The sequence below is a fragment of the Ochotona princeps genome, chromosome 7 (assembly GCF_030435755.1).
Source record: "Ochotona princeps isolate mOchPri1 chromosome 7, mOchPri1.hap1, whole genome shotgun sequence".
Classification (NCBI taxonomy): Eukaryota; Metazoa; Chordata; class Mammalia; order Lagomorpha; family Ochotonidae; genus Ochotona; species Ochotona princeps.
The window spans coordinates 65,709,631-65,729,513 of record NC_080838.1 but is presented as its reverse complement, the minus strand read 5'-3'; the positions used below and the strand labels follow the sequence as shown (position 1 = coordinate 65,729,513).

At 38.9% G+C, this 19,883-nt stretch overlaps 1 protein-coding gene across 5 annotated transcripts in view; it reads right to left on the bottom strand.

The window, feature by feature from the left end:
- Positions 1–3,424: 3,424 nt before the first annotated feature.
- The window catches only part of CNOT6L (CCR4-NOT transcription complex subunit 6 like), a 99,620-nt gene continuing 83,161 nt past the window's right edge, over positions 3,425–19,883 (bottom strand). For all 5 annotated transcript variants that reach the window (XM_058667181.1, XM_004596160.4, XM_058667178.1 and 2 more), the window contains exons 10-12: positions 15,955–16,182; positions 12,329–12,531; positions 3,425–10,565 (exon numbers count right to left, since the gene is read on the bottom strand). In XM_058667181.1, coding sequence (XP_058523164.1) covers positions 10,353–10,565; positions 12,329–12,531; positions 15,955–16,182 — 644 coding nt within the window. In that variant the 3' untranslated portion in view covers positions 3,425–10,352. The remainder of the gene's footprint in view (positions 10,566–12,328; positions 12,532–15,954; positions 16,183–19,883) is intronic.

The window sequence follows — 19,883 nt, the reverse complement described above, 5'->3', positions numbered from 1 at the left end:
AAGGAAGAGTCTGTGCCACCGGCAGTGCAATACCAGATTATATCTAGAATCCACATCCCATCCATCAACAAGATTAGGGCAAGCTGTAGGTAACACAGATGCCCACGTTGTTATGGGCTTCACAGATGCTAAGGTGGACTACGACCAGAACTTTATACCCACACACGCCCAGGCATTAGATAGACGATATCTTCCGGAAGAGGAATTTAGGGCTTATAGTGACGGTGTATGAGAAATGACTTGACATATTGCCATGAAAAGCAGAGTTGCAGCTATAAAACGCAAGGCAAAAAGGAGTATGCGCAGAGCCTTGAGCTTGAGCATATCTTGATTCTTTCACACCCATGACCCAACAAAAGTAAAATAATTTGTTGGGATTAGGGTATTCAACTTCAAGGAAACACACTAAAACCATTGGAATGAAGCTGGGTGAATTCAGGAACATCTGATGGAAGAAGGAAGATGAAAATATTAACCATAGCTTCAGAATCAGAATGAGGAATAGAATGAATTTAGTTCTGCTACATTTTTTAAGACTTACTTATTTTTATTGGAAAATCAGATACAGAGGACAGAGAGGAAGATCTTCCATCTGCTAATTCACTCCCCAACGGTTGGAGCTGAGCAAATCTGAAGCCAGGAACTTCTTCCACATCTCCCACGTGGGTACAGGGTCTCAAGACTTTGGGCCATCCCCTGCTGCTTTCCCAGGCCACAAGCAGGGAGCTGGATGGGAAGTAGAGCAACCAGGACAATTTGGTGCCCATATGGGGTCCTGGCACTTGCAAGGCGAGGACTTTAGCCACCAGGCTACTGTGCCGGGCCTGCTACATTATTTTTATTGTTGCTCAGATTATGTCCTGTTAACCTCAAAATGGACTTGATGCTGAGTCCAAATCACAATGGTCAAGATGTGCACCTTTATATTCTGTGCCCTGCCCCACACCCTCTAACCTCACTTACCGAACACACTAAGTATTTCTCATATTCTACACTCTAAATCCTACTTCCTCACTCCTTATATATTTAAGTTTCCCAGGTGAATTAGATAAATGTACAGCATGGATGAGAAAAGGAATTAACTTCCTAAGGCATAACCCTTAACTCACAGGAAATGAGAATCCCTAAGTTCATCTTTTTCCTCATCTCCTGGTAAAGATGTTAAGGCACTTGTATTCAGCTCCTCAGAGGCTCATTGGCAGGTCTATACCCCACAGCGATGACAGCCCAACCATGACCTTTGACATGCTTTTCCTTGTTCAGTATTTCATTTTTCCCAGCTCCCCCCCCTCCTTTTTTTTTTTTTTTTTTTTGTTTCACTCAACCAAATAAACTACCTCTATGCAAGGCAATGTCCAATGCTGGCTGATTTCCTATTTCCATTTTAGCAATGAACATGTTTTGCCAAATGATGACACATGGTAGAATGCAAGGACACTTGGTGAATTTCAAGGTCTTGTCTCTTGAGCATCTTAACAATATATACTTACTGGAAAAACAAAGATAGACAAAAGACAACAGCTGGGGCTATAATGGGCCAAAGCCAGTAATCTGGACCTGTATCCAGGTCTCCCACACAGGTGGCAGGGTCCCAAGCACTCAAGTCATCCTGTGCTACTTTCCCAGGCATGTTAGCAGGAAGTTGGATAGGAAGCAGAGCATGTGGGACCAAAAGGGCAGCCCAACGTAGGATGCTGGAAGGGTAAGCAGGAACTTAAAACCCCAGTGATATACCACCACCCCCAGAGTTTATTCTTAAGAAGACATATCTTCAAATCTGGAGAACTTCAAGACCCACTTATAGGTGAGTAATCCTACTTTTGGCTAATATAAAGGATTTATGAAGACAAGGCTTTCAGGGTTCATGTCAGGGTCACACTGAATCCTTGAAATAGAAAAAAAACAAACAAAAAACCAAATGTACTTACCTGTTAGTGTTGGCAATCTATTGCAAAACATCTGCCATTGTTTCCAAGAACTTACTCCACTGCACAGCTGTTTCACTTTACTCTTTCAAGAATAATCTCAATTACACTACCCATGAAAATAATTTTTCAGTGAGTATCCCTAAACAGTTTGGAGAATTCCTACAGTAGGGGTTTTAGCCTACCATAGTGTGAGATGTTGTTTTTTTTTTTTTTTTTGGAAGTCAGATATACAGAGAGAAAAATTTTCCATCTGCTGATTCACTCCCCACAGTAGCTGCAATGGTCAGAACTGAGCCAATCCGAAGTCAGGAGCCCAGAACCTATTCCGGGTCTCCCACACGGGTGCAGAGTCCCAAGGTCTGGGCAGTCATCAACTGTTTTCCCAGGACACAACTAGGTAGTTGGATGGGAAGCAAGGCCTCCAGGATTAGAACCAGTGCCCATATAGGATCCCAGTGCATGCAAGGTAAACACTAACTGCTAGACTACCATGCTCAGTCTAGCCCACCATACTGTGGAGAATCAGCTAATCTTCCGAGTTTCCAGGGTACATTTGTTGAGCTGCACTCTTCCCCTCGACTCCTCCCTTGGCCCAACTCTAGTTCTCTTTTCAAGTTTTCTCCCAAAGTACTCCCCAGTGAGCTTTCTGCTCATGCCCTTTGATTCTGCTTCCCAGGAAACTGCTTGCATGTTATGCCATTAGTTTATTAGTACAGTCTCCCCTCCCCCTTCCCAAGATGCTAAGTATTTTCACTCCACGACACATAATTACTTTCTCCTATGTCATTAAAAAAAAATTCTCAGAATACAAATTCATGGAGGAGACAAGAGCCTGACTTTCATGCTTAGGAGTGTTCTAGCACAATGTTTGTGGAAAAAAAATTGAATTAGAAGTTGTTGATACTCAAAATTCTCTGAACCCAGGCATGATTTTTCATAATGTGTTTTCCATGAACTTTATGAAGATCTTTACAGAAGACTGCTCATCTCTGTTTAAGGCATTTCCTCTAGGCCTTGACAGATCCAGCTGTAGAGTCTGGTCACTACTGGAAATTGACCTGATGCATCTGATGATTGTCTGTCATGATGGGCTTAACTAGGTCTCGTTAACAAACCTGCATTCTACAAGACACTGAGGTTTAAGTTTTTATTTATACTACATGGCTGAAGTCCAGCATGGAAATTCTGTTCATCAAAGTTACTCGAAGAGCTAAGATAAAAAGTTCCAGCATAGTTACCTGCTTCAATGCTCAACCATTACCCACTGGCTCTTTAAGTTCTACTGAGAAGGAGTCTATGTCCCTTTACCTTCTTCAGGCAAGGCAAGCTAACTTTGGAATCTTGTGTAAGTAGTGATGTAAAAAAGCAACAAGAATGTAGCTTGAATTTGTAACAGTTTCTTGAGTTACCTTGGCTTCCTGCCTCACTTGACAAGTACCAACCAAAATGCAGAAACTTACACTGTACAAATAGAGTCAAAAACCAAGACACAAGGATGCAGTTGCAAAATGGCCATTTATTGCCTACAGGGGAGGGAAGGGGAGGGAGAGACGGGGAAGTACACAGGTGCAAGGAAACAAGCATATATTTAGCCCTATACATCATGTGTGAGCAGTACCCAATCTCCAAAATGGAAAAAAGTATTTTGTCATCTGACATAGTAGTTAAGGTTCTTAAGCACCTCCCTTCTGAGCTGCCACAAGATTTAAAAGGCAGGACTGCTTTGTTTAGTCAATGTTCACATTAATGAAAAAACACTACCACCCAACTGTGTCCTTTCGCACACACATTTTGTACAGTGTCTATTGTGAAAAACATCTCAGCTGAGCAGTTTGGTCAAGATTCAGATCTCATCAATTGTTTAACCATAATAAATAGAAAAATAAAGCAGCTGGTGATTTTGTCAGAGAATGTGTTCAGTAAGAACAGAACCACTTTCTCCAGGGATGACAGAGTGTTAAATGGTTAGAACACCACAGAATCAATCTATTAAACATTAAAACACTAGTAAGCTACAATTACATGGCACTTAATTGAATCTTCTAATTAAAAAAAAGAAAGAAAATCAGATTTTTAAGCTGATTATTGGAACACAATAACAAGTTGATTTAATGCTTGGCTTTTTTTTTTTTCCTTTTCTATTAGGATAAAAGCAAAGTAAATACATAACCTAAAACAGTAGAATTTTATCCTGGAATAGTATCAACAGAAACTATAAGGTATCCGGGAAAAAAACTACCAAAACTTCTTGCTCGGTTTTAAAATCAAGTGATTTGCTTTCTGACCACTAAAAATAATTACAAAAAACACTTTACAAACCACAAAATGACTCAAATATATGCAAAATAAGAAACTGTTTAACTTATTGTCAGAAATGAAAATAAATGAACACCACCCCCCACTCAAATAATAAATTGATTAGAAGAGTACAACATCCATGGATAATTAGTTGGCACTTGTTTTATGGTTGAAAAAAATCGAAACAAAAGATATAAATTAATCCATGGTGAGTTTGACCAACACCCTCACACTTTCAAGGAGGAGTGAATACATACACATTTTCTCTAAAAACAACAAAATAAAATCCTCCAACTATGCCACTCTATAGACAAAGACAAAGTTGAAATGTTCATCTTCAAAGTACTCCTATGGAACTCTGCACCTCAGCATCTCCAAGATGAAAGATTGTTTGCAATTGGACAACTGTACGAATGCCCATAGTGCACTTCTCAGTGCTGCTGGTGTTGAAGAAATTTGCCACTCACAACACTGAACAATTCTGTATCCAGTGTGCAGTAACACAGCCATCCAAACCCCTCTCCCCAACCTCCAAAAGTTGGCAGAGCACCGCTCAGGAATTTCACAGGTAGGGAATATATTTTTAGCAAGTTAAGCACAGAGGAAGGACAGTAGAGTTTCTGAATAAATACAAATACAAACCCAGTTACTGCAGATACTGCATCACTTACTGCATCAAGATTGAAACAAGTAGCAGGATACTTTAGTAAGAAGCAAAGCCAATTTTGACAAATGAACATGGAGTCAATTTTCTGGGTTCAGATAACTACAGGCAGATTAAACAGTTGTGGTACATACAATAATTGAAAACTTAAAAGAAAATATATCCATAACCCAAAACAAGAAGGGACCACTTTTAAGAGGGTTACCATGATTCTTTTAAAATAACATCAGAAAGGAACATTACCTAAATTTGAAGAGACTGTTATAAATAACTGGTACTAAGTACTAAATTGTGCATTCTGAAGGGCTCTGAAAGCTGAATGTACCATGCGACCACGCCAAGGAGTCCTATCCCTGTTATGTGCAAATCCTTCTCACGTGATTTATTTCTGATGCCATACTTAATTTCAGTTCAGTGCTACAGTTCATATGATATGGCATAGCAAGAAATCAATACCTAATGTCCTTATTTCATAGGCTTTCAAAGTGAACTAAAATAATCCACTACTTGGATGTCCCGTTTGTTGAATATTATTTCAACATGTTTGTTTTCCTTTGGTTGCAAGACTCTCAAGTTCAACTAAACTTACAAAAAAGGCAATTACTAAGTAGGTTAACAATGTGTTTCTTGCCATCTCCCTTGTGATTTAGCAGAGAAGCTAACATAAAGAAGGTATTTGGTTAAAACAACTGTACCTGCACTCCCTGATCACCTTCCCGAAACAACTGTTTTTTGTTTTTGTTTTTTTGTATTTTTCTTTTTTAATCTTTCTGCTACTCAAAACATTCTGCAGTACACATGTAAGGGCTTTCTTTTTTTTCTTTAACATTTAAGCTTTAGACAGTACTTTCAAAAAAAAGAAATATCATTCTACAAAATGCAGGATGCTCTAGGCACCCTGTTCTTAAACAGATCACAATCCAACTTTGGTAAACAAGCAAGGGTAAAGATGCACTAACTCATTTATGCTTGAATTTAAACTGGGTGATCATGATACTATCACAAAACTAAAATCACACAAAACAATCAGAAGCAGAATAGTTTCATCTGTCTGAAAATTTCAAATTTTTAACTGAAATTCCTGGCTTAGAATCCTCACATTCCTAATTTGTCTTCCCACAATTCACATAGTTTTAAAAACCAGTAAACAAATCTTTTCTAAAGGGAAAGACGGGTGGGAGAGAAAAACGTTACAAATGTGAGAATTCACATTTCTGTCAAAATGTAAGTATGTATGAATGCTCTTTTGAAAATGTACCTTAAAGTCTTTGCCTGCTAGAAAACCATGATTGTAGCAGATACTGATTTTTCTGTGATCAAAGCTGCTCATCAGTCAGCATACTCTGCAAAGCTTATCAAGTATCTCAGAACATAAAAGCCTACAAATATTGGGACACAAACCACTTCTATCACTTGGAAATCTAGCCTTGTACTAAGAATGACAAGCCCTACGTCTGGTTCCTTCCCACATGTAAAGTGTTCTTCGTCTTTGTGCTTTCTCTGTTGTTGGATACGGAAAGTACAGATGGCATTCATGACGTTTAGAAATTCTCAGAAATGAAAATACAAATCTGAATTTCACACATTAATAATAATACATTTAGGAGACAGAATCTTAAAATGGAACACCATGTGTTTGCTCATGTTCCAGTTTTAATATGCCAAACTCTCAATGCCAATGTGACCTATCATAGAATCAAGTGATATGAGACTCAGATATATTTCTACTTTCTCCCTTGCTTCTCTGTGATTTAATATGTAACTTTAAGACAACAAAAAAAGTAGGGGCAGCAAGGAAACAGCTTTATATTTCTGCAAATTGTAACACCAAAAACACAACTGGCTTCTTTCAATACATTCACATAGGATGCTTATTAGTAAAATTAAATATCTGCTTATGAATACCAGAAAAGAAACTTAAAAACAAAGAGTATGGAACAAGGCAAATGGGGAGGGGGTAGAAAGCTGGTCTCAGAACCCATTGTGCCATACCTGACTTCAACATGTGATATTCAGACAAACTTTCACACGCCTTACATCAAAGAAATGAAACAAAAATATTCAGCTATGTTGTACAAAATTTTTTTTACATAAAACATCATAAATCTTGAACAGATTCACTATATCTGAGTTCTAAAAAGTTGCCTATAGAATGGTGCTGGGATTCTGTTCTCTGCTTGCTTTTAGGCAGTGCTGTTGCTTAAAAGTTGACACCAGGCACAATATTTGAAAACAAAGTCAACAAGCAAGGAGCAGTAGGAGGATTTGAGCCTTTCCCAGATGTCAGTCCTGAGGATGCTGCAATATTCCCCGTCCAAATGTGTAAAGCTATGAGGCGTATACTGATGCCTGAGAGTGGGTGACCTGACATGCATTTACATGACTGCCATAACACAAACAGTGCAGTTTTTCCTTCCTCACACAACACTGTTTTAATAAATTTAAAGAACACTCCAGTTCTTAGACAAATATCAGAAATTATATGGATTTAAAAAATAAGGATCACAATCTAAAAATGCCCCAATTTTCTTTTATCTTCAGATAAAATATGCAGCAGCCCAATGGCATAAAGCTTATTAACTTAAATTCTGAGAACTAGAAAGTATATGAACACATATATTTAACGTTCACTGAATATAAATCGTATGTCATTCACCTCTTTCTTTTGGCTTCTCACTGCCAAAGTTCCAAATGGCATGCATTTTAACAAGACAATGCTGAGGAGAGCAGCATTTCTGATCATCTGAATTGGCAGCTCAAAACAGATACCACTCCTTTTACAAAGGGAACAAAGGGTGAAAGGGGTGTGAAACTTGGGCAGTGGGTTCAAGGAAAACCGTGCACATGAAATTTGGGTTACCATGCCCCAAGTGTGTGTGCCACCTAAAACATAACAATTACCTACTTCAACAGAGCTACTACCAACATTTACTAAAACCACATTAAAAATACACAGGATAATGAATGGTTTGAAAGAGTGCATTTGGAAGCAGAGAGAACCCAATTACACACCTTCCTGCAACAGAGTGCCTCAATCATACACAAAATAAACTTAAGCTGTGTACAATGTTTCCCAATTTTTTTATTTTTCCCCTCTACATTTAACTATTAAAAAAGTTTTATTAATAAATGGGCTCCTCTGTGGTTCATATACAATCATAAGTGAATTTTAAATTCCATTTTATACAAACATCTCAAAAAATATTGGGAGTGAAGTATGGTAGGAAATATTGCTCACATTGCTAATAAACATGCGTATATGAAAGGAGGAAAATGTTTTGTTAGTGCATATACCTCCAGAGCAGAAAATCCACCCACAACAAAAGACCTAAAATAAAACATACAGTAGCTGATTACAAAAAAAGGTAATGTCCACAAGATTAAGTTTTTCATGCTATTCTACTTTCCAGTACTATGCTTTAGGTAATCAATTTGCATGGCTAGATGTTGGATGCTTGAGGTATATAAGAAGGGATACCTGCACGTTGAGGAAAATCTGTCATCTTAAAGGTGGTTCCTTTTTGTTTATTCTGGTCCTTTAACATTTTTAAAAGGATATTTACATTGAATTTCAGTGAACTACAATTACATTCCAATTATAAATAGATGACAAACAACGCCTCTATCACTAGGCACTTTTTAAGGGGAGTTTAGGCTTTCCAGAACCCTCCTGATGCAATCCCAAATATGGTACTGCATCATCCCACCACCCTCAACCCACTAAAATTACTCTTCAAGGGAAATATCTTATGTAGCCTGATTAATTCAATAAGGAATAAATTAGTAGAAAAATGACCAAGGGAAATGCATCATTTAAGACTAATAAAACAGCCTAAATTTTCAGGTTTGCAAGAGGAGACAAATTGTATATATTTAAAACAAATTAAATAATTTAAATTTGACCTGTACTTTATATATTAGTGAGACACAAATATAGGCTATTTTCTTTTAAAATTTCATTCACATAATGGAAAATTTCTTGTTTATTAAAAATATCACATTTTGAGACTAGAAACAGTAAAGTGCATGAAAAGTTTAAAATATAAATTTCAGAAAACTCTTATAGCAGCAAAAAAGCAGAATAAAGAAAAACTTAAAAACACAGACACAACCTTTTCCTGTTACTGTGCCATAATTAACATCAAGTAGCCAACTAATTTTTCCCGCAAAAGGTTCATTGCCTCGAGTCACAGATTTTCAGCTGGCCGTTCCTGGGCCAGAAAGGGATTCCAACATATTTAACGGCATCAACAGTTGGGAATAAACCAGTAGCTTCTTAATTCAACCCTGACAGACAATGGAAACAAAGACTAACAGCATATGATGGCCATTTGGCAGCTAGAGTTAGGAAAAATGATCTGAGATTTTCATCTACTGCCTCAAATTTCTCTGTCTCTCAAATCCTTTCCATTGTTACTCCCAAAAAAACAAAATCAACAACTCAATCTACTTTGGGAAGCAAATGAAACATTTGTATGGCTTTCCCCCGCTAAAACTTTGATCCTTTGATCAGGGAATTTTTATTCAGCAGTGGCTTTTTGTTTTTTAATATATGACTGTAATGGCAAAACCTAGATAATATGTTTTTCCAAAAAAACTAGGCAGAAGAGGGTAGTTAGGAGTCATGAAAAATAATAGACACTAATTTTGTGGGCATCATAAACACTGAATTCTATTTCTAAGATGTGTGGCAGTATAAATTACCTGCAGTTCCCCTCCACATAAACTGGAAAGACAGGCTTAGAATCAATACTTCTAATAAGATAACAAACTAATAGGGAGACACAAAAAATAAATTAATTTAAAAAAAACAACAGCATTTGGCCACAAACTGTCATGTGCTATTAGATGCTTGATCCAAAAGCATACTGTATAATTTGTAATTTCTCAAAATTTTTTGTTGTGATTAGAGGCTATGTCATGGGCTATATATAGATCAAGCAAATTTAAGTGCTTTGCTAAGGTGCAAATGATCTGGTGAGCAAAAAAATCAGCCTGTTATAAAAGAACACAGAAATTCAAGAATAAAAATTCCCAGCAAGACATACTATCATTCAGTTTAAAATCTTGTATCTATAGTATTAAAAAATTTCCCTTTACAAAATTGGTTGGTTCATGAAACCATTCCAAAGAAAGTATCTGTCTTGGAAAAACAAATACCCTGTTGTTGGGCCTCAACCTGGTGATTTAAAAATTATGGATGTTGTCTGCTAATACAGTGTGAAGAAGGTCTAATTTAAAAACATTTAAATTAAAATTTGGAAAGAGTAATACTTTGGTTCCAGCCCTAGTGCCAAATGATATCAATATGCACAAAATGTACAAAGTTTTATAGCAAACACATAATGAAAGGAACCTGAAGAAGCAGCTGAAGGATGGCCATACTTCACTCCTACATACTTTGATTTACAACTGTACAGGTCCATAGCAACAGATCCCCGTCTCTGCGGGGCAGTACTCCACTACCTCCGACTCGGCAAGTGAACACCATTGACAAGAGGCAGGAGTGGAGGGTGGAGTTCAAGTTGTGTTAACAGTGAGAAGTGGTCTGAAGGGATGTGAGGGTGTGGACACCCAGTGATGTTGTTCTCAACCAGCCATTGAGGATCTAAAGGCCCCAGGACACCAAGTACGTTCATATGAGTCTTGGAATAGAAAATGTAGTCAATCACGCCCTGCAGAGAGTGGGGATTGGGAAAGAAAAAAGGAAAACATCAAGACACATAACAAACAGTCTAGAGTGTGTCAAAGCCAAAGCACTGTGTAACCTGCACTTCTGACTTCTGGTATCTGTTGTCCTGGCAGCGGCTCAACTAAATCTCTAATCTTCAGTGAATATTCCATGAAATAAAGACATTCAATAGGGAAACAGCACCCTACTGAAATCAATATAACTTGCATTTGTGCATCAGTAATAAACTGAGAAGCTAAATACACAAAATTATATCTAGGAATCTTCAGAAAATAAGGATATTTACATAAATGTCCACATAGTTCATGAAAAAGCATTCAAACTATTTTTTTCAATGCTGTTGGCATTGTTTTCAACTTCTGCATGTATTTCTAAACAGCCAACTACATCTGAATGAAATCATGGAAAAGCATGTTTTCAGATTTATTACAAATCTACAAAATAGTACACAAAGTTACGCATTCTAACTTGTACTTTAATTTAAAATACTCATTTTCACAAGCTCTAGGATACTGTGAATTCTGGGTTCCTTGCAGCATAAAGAAAATGAAGCAAATCATTTTGCAAGGACATACACACCTCCCTCAACTATTTTTTTCGTGGAGTTTAGTAACAATATCAAATATCAGTATCCAAAAACAAAGCAGTGTATTTTAAAAGAACAACAACAAAACAAGCTTAGTTTACAGTCTCAGATGACCTGTGTGTCCAAGAAAATCGACTCAAATTTATTCCCCATGCAAATCCAGAGAGCCTGAACCCAAACAAAAACACAGTAGCTATTTACAGTAGAGATGTGCCTCTAGCCCAGAGGAAGTGTAGCAGTCTTGTGAACAACCGATAAGACCAGCTGTCTTAGCACCTCTTCCCAACTCTGAATTCAAGTGGGAGTTTGGAAACCGCTGCTATCCAAGTACTTAACTCACAAAAATTAGTCAGCAACACAAATCAGGACTTCTTTTCCAAGAAAGGTGGCAATTTCCCAACAGATTACTGCTTGCAAGTGGTTAGAACAAAATGAAACTATTCATAGATAGCAGCAGCCTCTAACAACCTCTAACAGCAAGCCTAAGCCAGATTCAATTTCTAAGCAATGTTTTGCATAACTACAAAAGCTAATAGCATCAATAAACGAATTTTCATTCTTCCTCCTATTTGCTTCTTTAAAACGAGCTAAAACTAAAAACAGGAAAAGTTACTAGGGACATGAGAGTCCATTGCATAAATGTCATTTGGTATTTTACTAAATTCTCTCTAGCTTTCTTAAACCAAACATCTTTCTAATATCTGCCTTTTTTTTTCAGTAGAGTTAATATTTGAACATGGCTGCCAGAATGCCAGAAAGCTCAACGGAGGTACAATACAAGGAGTCACAAGTATATAAGCTATATCAGAACATTGACAAATTGGCAAAAGAAAATAGACTAGACTACAGAAAATCAAAAAAATCAATCTTTCTAAAGAACACCTGGGACCGCACAATAGGTGCTCCAGCTTCATTATTTGGGAAAAAAAAAAAAGTAAAATCTTTTGTTTCTTTTTCTAAAGCTAGACTGTTCCATCAACTGGAAAAATACTAGCATGAATACATGGGCTTAAAATCTTTGTGATTACACAATCTCTCTCTCTCTCTCTCTCTCTCAGACACACACACACAGAGAACACTTTTCTTGCTTCCTGTTTATATGTCAAGTACTTGTTTATATGTCAAGTACTTTCCCCATCAGCCTGGAGGCTGCCACTCACTTTGAAATCAAAGGTGTAATTGGTGTAAGGCATCAAGTTATTTTCATAGGCGCTCTTCAGTTGGAAGCCATGTGTGATTCTCCCTTCTGAGCTTCCATTCTTTCCGTTGCAGCTGAAGTTCATAAGACACTCATTGTACCTTAATTCCTTGAAGTCTTTATGGTTGTCAGCTACTCCTCCATTACTTAAATACTCCACAACACCTATCGAATTAACACAGAAGGGACACACCACTCAGCATAAGGGCCTCACACGAGATTTCACAGGCAAGGTTTGTTACCACATGGATGTACAAGATTTAGGGGGTTGTATCAGGTTGAGTCACATGAAACTGTCTTCTTTCTTGTTCCAAAACACAAACAAAAAAACAAACACACACCTAAATATAAGCAATTTTGTATGATTCGGACAAAATGAAGAGTACTTGTTTACTTTGGAACAAAATATCAGGATTACCCAGAACCAGCTTGTTTTCTTCATAATGAAGATGGTTTCTGAGACCTGCATGACATTCACCACAAAGGTTTTGATTCTAAATGCCTTTTGAATATTCATTCTAAATCACTGTCTGTTATTATTTCCCCATTGTACTGGTGTACTGGTCAACCGACAACTCTGGGAACATATAAATACAGCATACAAAATAAAAAAATTTACAAAAAAGCGTATTTTGTAGCTTTAATAGTTCAGCAACTGGTGTGAGCTAGATAGTGTTATTTTGAGCCTGGAGTGATTGTTCTTAGTCTAAAACTATATAATGTCATAAACCACTACAGCAAATATGAAAAAGGTCTCACAACCCTTCTTCTGATGATGAATATGGCTACTGTTAGATCATCTTTTTTTTTTAATTTGCGATCAAGAATGATAGCAAAGCATAGTGAGGTGTAAGTGCAATGCCAATATTATGAATAAACTCAAGAGGCACTATAATTCAACATTTACTTCACGCTGGAGGCTGTTATAAGTGCACTGCACATAGAATCCTCACAAACAATTCCATGGAGAGAACAAAATTATCATTCCCTTAGGACTTATGAAACATGGGAGAGGGAGCGGGCTCAGTCACAGATGCCCCAGCTCATAACTGTCAGAACCAGGATCCAGTCTTGATTGGCTCCAGGTCAGTTCACTCACATGCTGTTCTGCCAAATGACACCTATTTTACTCAAGTCAAATTAAATATGAAGAATATCTGCACTTGAGAGCAAGGCAACTGAAGGATTAAGAAGGAAAGATATTGTTAAGATGCCAACTAGGGCAGGAAGTTGAAGATAAACATTTGAAAACAACAGTGTGCGCTCTTAATTGCTAAGGAGAGAAATCTTTACTTTGGGGGTAGGACTTGTTTTTGGATATTCCAAGCATAAAAATGTGGTTATATCTATTCTTGAGAGATTATTTTAAATAACTTCAGACTAACAGTGAAAACACACCAATTTGGAATATGCCTTGGCAAATGGCAAAAGAATAACTTAATATTTTACATTTGGAATTTAATACCTAAAATGCAGAGCTGATTTTTTGCAAACAGTTCAAAAGGAATTCTAATCATTATTATATTCCTAACATTTCATGAACCCACTGAAAACTGCCATTTACTCAACCAAATAACTACCTGTGCTGAGTATTTTCCCGTTGCCCCTTCAATACACCATTCTCCTTTCTACTCTGTATGTTAGGGGGCTGGTATTTACTGCATCAACTTCCCCTTGAAGATTCTAGTTGGATTTGGTCAGGGGGAAGCACTGGGAGAAGATCAGAGGATAGGAGTAGGGTGAGTATATGCGTACTGGAATGTTCCCCAGCCAGATCCCTTCTTACTAGTGTGGCAGGGATTACATTAGTAAATTCAAGCCAATCTTCCTACAATGTAAATTCCACTCTAAATAGCCAAGGTGAGACAGACCATGCCAGACTGGGCTGCAGTAACCAAGAAGCACAAATGAGAATCGGGGGTGAGGGGAGGAAGCAAAGCTGGTATGGGGAATATGGAGGGCTCCCCATTGGAGAGCATGAGTTGGGATGGGGGCAGACCAGACTGGCCACGGTTACACCTGTCAGCCTCGAGTGAGCTAGATCAGGAAAACGTCAGGTTGGGTTCACTGTTCCTACTGGTGCAAGCAAATCTTAGAGTGGATGTGGGTTGGCAGGGCTCTGCCGCAGCATCAGCTGGCAGATGCTGGCACTGGGGGCTAATTCTGTCAAGCCAAACTGCAGAACCACCTGGAGAGTACATGATCCAGGAGTGAGAGTAGATCCAGTAGGGAAACAGTGGCCACCTCCCTCTGGGATTGCCAACCGGTGAGCATAAGAACCAGGACTGGGGCAGGCATGGCTAGACAGAGAGTGGCGCCTCATGGCAGCTATGTGGGCTGGATAGTGGGGTGGTTGGGTTGAACTAGGCTTCAATGCCCAATGGCATGTATGAGAGCTGAATGGGAGGTGGGGCAGACCAGTCTGCTGTACATAGTGGCAAGCATGGGAACCAGGGCAGGGGGTGGCCCTGGTGGGGGTTATTGCAGGTCGCTCCGACTAGGGTGCAGCTCCCACTGGTTTGCATGAGAGCTGAGTGTGTGGTAGGCAATATTGGGATCAACTGCAACACCCATTGGTTCGTGTATAAGACAGCACTGGAGGAAGAACTGACTCAACAACTGCAACCACCAGCATATGCATAAATTGATTGAGTCGACAAATTGATTGAGTCGACAAATTGATTGAGTGCCTGACCCTGTACCGGCAAGCGCACCCAAAACTCTGGTCTAGGATCACTTCAGACAAAGTTCCTTTGGGTATCCTCCCAATCAAACTGCCAGATTCAGAACCCCCAACCAGGAAGAGAATTGCAGGTTCCATGGTCTGACCATGGAGTGCGTGTGTCAAAAGCTGAGCCCCTCAGTGGCTCAGATGGAGCAGTGGACAGCATATCCAGATGCACATGGAGAATGTGGTAGTATACTGGAACCTGCAGAGGATAACTGGTAACACAACAGAGGATGGAGGGCAGAACAAATCAGTCAACTACCCCAGTCAAGTGCTGGCAGTGAAACTCTGGGCAAACAGACTCTAAGGTGGACTATGTCAGCCAACAGATTCTGGAGAGATTTCGTGCTTAGAATGGCAAGACTGGCAGTAATTCAAAATAGGTGAACTATCAAAATCACTTGAGCAGTGCCCTGAGAGCATGCACCACATCGGGGCTGGATGGGGCTTCTCACTTTATCTGCCCCCTTTTCCCAGACACAGGAAAAAAATGAGAATGTGGAAACAATGGTCTTACCCACTTTCCTGTAGCCCTTGACCCTTTGTGCCCTAATCAATTATGTAAAGATAATCAAAATAAAATAATAATAATAAAGCACACATTCTGGGGCTAGCTCCATCAGTTTCCTGCTGAGGTGGCAAGGACACTGCATCATTCACTGCTCTGTATCCCTTTATTCTGCCCACATCTTTGGAAACAGCTTTTTTTGTTAAAATTTGTGGAATTACTCCATGCTTCATTCCTGAAATTTTCACTAATATGCTTCCTAATTTAGAAATCATAAAGATCTAAGAACTAATGGCTTGAACAAACAGTAAAACCAAAATTAAAAGCAACAACACAATAATGTTCTAAATACCTGAATCTGGCAATGAGTTCAGATCTGCACATAGCACCAGCGGAATAGAATTAGGGTCTGTGGTTGGGCTGCCAGGCCTGCTCGAAGCCTTCTCCAGGATGTTTTTAACCTCTGAGACAAACATCATGGTCTGGATGAGTTTCACATCAGAGTACTCTGGGTCCCAATGCATGTGGGCGTTGGCCACAATAAGCAGCTGTTTGTCTGCAGCATGAATTGGCTTCATACCTAATTTTAAATATTACACACAAAAAAAGAGGTAAAGTTATGCTTTATTTAAGAAAAGTGGTATCTTAAGGTGTTTTGTCAAAATATCATTTTGTTGCTCTTTCCCATGAATTTATACCTGTTTTAAAATCTCATAAAGCTATAAGTTAAAGTTTATAGGAATTACTCTTTCAGATCAATTTAGCAAACAATACCCATGGCTAAATGTGGACTGCCACATGTTTCTGTACAGCCAGTAAGAGCGAAGGACAATTTTACACTTTTGGAGCTTTATTATTCCCCAAAACAAGTGTGACTGAGACCACGTGTCCCAAAGAGCCTAAAGTCCTTCCTATCTAGCCTGTAACAGAAAGTTTGCTGACCCTACTCTACACAGTACACAACAAGATGATACAAATAGCGTCTGATCAGTCATTTCATTTTCCTGAGTTCCTAGCTTAAACAAGTTCTTAATTATTTCAGCTATTTAAATATCACAGTAAGTTAGAGAGGCAATTTTTAGTTATATGTGTTTCTTAAGACAATTTAAATCCTTCCTACTGGTGTATATTGATTCACCAAGAATTCTAGAGCACAACAGCAACAGGTCACTAGTAGAAAGTAGTAAGACAGTAAATCCATGCAAAACCAAACAATGGGGTTTGCTACCTATCAGAGCAACACCATATATTCAAAAATGTTACTTTTAAAATGAAAATTAGAGGATTAAGGAGGGGGCATCTGACACAGTAGTGCGTCACTTGGAACAGCAGTATGTTGTGTCGGAGTGCCTGGGCCTTAGGCTCGGTCTAATCTTGACCCCAGACGCCTGCTAAGACACACCCGGAGAGGCTGCGGGTGATGGCTCTGTTACTGGGTCCCTGGCTGCCTATTTGGAACACTTAAGAATTCAGTTTCTTGGCTTTGAACTAACAGAACCCCAGCAGTTTCAGGCATCTGGGGAATGAAAAAAAGGGGGGGAGGATAGATAAATACAGTCTCTCTCTTTCAAACAATTAATGAATTTTTTAAAAATTTTTCATAATATGGTTCCAGAGGCACAAGGATTCTCCCTTCCATCTCCTACCCATTCCTCTTCTCTTATTTCCCCCCAAGTTATTACAAAAATACAGCCTTTCAACAGCAATCACAAGTCCATCATTCTATTTAAGTGTAACATACTCTGGTTTCTCTTCAGATCGTGTAAATCTTTCGCCTTTTACTATTTAAGTATAACATGACATTGTAGGTATAGACAATGGTAGAAAGCTCAACATCTTATTGTCAAGATACATTTAACAGTTTCATTGGCAGTTCACCTTTGATTTGGAACTAGAGATGCATATTGAATTTTATCTTCACATCTTAATATGACAATCTTTATTATACACTTCTTCTAGATGACTATATGTACAGGCATGTTACCTACCTATTGATCTTGTATTTTGCATGAAGGTTGCTTTATATCAGATAGAACATATATATTTTTCCTTTTTGGTTGCAAATGGTAGAATTTCATTCTTTTTAATGGCTGAGTAGTATTCCATAAATTAATGTACCAGTTTCTTTATCTATTCCTATTCCTTTCTTTTTTGTTTTGCTTTGTTTTGTTGTGGGGGGGGCAGATATAGAGAGAAGGAGAGACAGAGAGGAAAATCTTTTGTCCAATGGCTCACTCCCCAAGTGGCCACAATGGCGCTGTTGCAGCTATCTGAAGCCAGGAGCCTGGAACCTCATCCAGGTCTCCCACGCGGGTGCAGATCCCAAGGCCTTGGGCCGTCCTCGACTGCTTTCCCAGGCCACAAGCAGGGAACTGGATGGGAAGCGGGGTTGCCGGGATTAGAACCGGCGCCCATTTGGGATCCCGGTCATGCAAGGCGAAGACTTTAGCCACTACGCTATCATGCCGGGCCCAATCCATTCCTATTTCAATGGGCATCTAGGTTGTTTCCATGTCTTTGCAATGTAGATTGTACTACTGCAAATACAGGATTACAGAACCCTTTCTCACATGTGGATTTCATTTCCGTTGGATGTATTCCTGGAGGTGGTTTGGCTGGGTCATAGGGCAGATCAATTCCTAGTTCTCTTAGCACTCACCATACTGACTTCCATAGTGGTTGTACCAGCCCACACTCCAGCATCAGTGAAGGAGGATAACATTATCCCCACATCCATACCAACAGGTGTTGTAAGTAGAGTTCTGAAATGTAGGCCAATCTCACTGGAGTTAGGTGGAACCTCAATGTGGTCTTTATTTGCATTTCCTTGACAGCTAGGGAACCCGAGCATTTTTTTTCATCTATTAGCCATCTGAATTTGTTCTTTTGAAAAACACTTGCTCATTTCCTTCACAGCGTTGTTTGTTTTGCAATTGAGTTTCTGAAACTCTTCATAAATCCTGGATATTCATCTCCTGTTGCGTAGTGTACAAAGATTTTTCTCCCATTCTGCTGCCTTTCGCTTTGGTTGATCATTTCCCTTCACTGTACAGAAGCATCTTTGTTTGATGTAGTCCCATTAGTTTATTTTGGCTTTGACTGCTGTGATTTTGGTGACTTTTCTAAGAAGTCTTTCTCAATTCCTATATTTTGGAGAATGCTTCCTATGTTTTCCTCTAACAGTTTGATGGTTTCTGGGTACAGATTTAGGTCCCTGATCCATTTAGAACTTCTTTTTTTTTCCTATACGGTGACAGGTGAAATCTTATTTCTTTTCCAGCCCGCTATCCAACTGTCCCAACAGTATTTGTTGAAGAGACCAGACTTTCTCTTTGGATTATTTTTAGCTCTCTTGTTGAAGATTAGATGTCTGTACATGTGTGGGCTCCCTTCTGGTATTTCTATTCTGTTCCGTTGATCTTCTCTGTTTCTGTACCAGTACCAAACTGTTTTGATTACCACTGCTCTGTGGTATGGCTTGAGGTCTAAAATTGTGATTTCTCGAGCTTTATTTTTATTCTTCAGAATAGCTTTGGCTATTCATGGTTTCTTGTACTTCCAGAAGAATTTTTGCAACATCTTTACTATTTCTGAGAAGAGTGTTTTTAGGATTTTGATTGGGATCACACTGAATCTGTATATTACTTTTGGTAATATGGACATTTTGATTATGTTGATTCTACCTATCTAGGAACATGGTAAATTTCCCTAACTTTTAATGTATTCTATTTGTGTTTTTTTTAACATTCTGTAAATTTCATCATAGAGGTCTTCCACATCAAACAAGAGAAGTTTTTTATTAAAGATTTATTTTTATTGGAAAGGCAGATATACAGAGAGAAGGAGAGACAGAGAGAAAGATCTTTTGTCTACTCGTTCACTCCCCTACTAGCTGCAATGGCCAGAGCTGAGCCAATCCGAGGCTAGAAGTTGGGAGCTTCTTCTGGGTCTCCGAAGCAGGTGCAGGGTCCCAAGGTTTTGGACCATCCTCTACTGCTTTCCCTGGCCACTAGCAGAGACTGCACGGGAAGTGGAGCAGCTGGGACATGAACCTGGTGCCCATATGGGATCCTGGTGCGTGCAAGGTGAGGATTTAGCCACTACACTATTGCGCTGGGCCCCAAACAAAAATATTTTTAAAGTAAGAAACAAGGAGTACCATGCTCCCAAAGTCTAGACACTTGAGTTTTACACCTGACATTATTACTAATCACTTGTTCCCCTAATCAGTAGCACATTGGGCTCGTTTTGGAAAAACAGACTTTCCTCTAGATAAGTTTT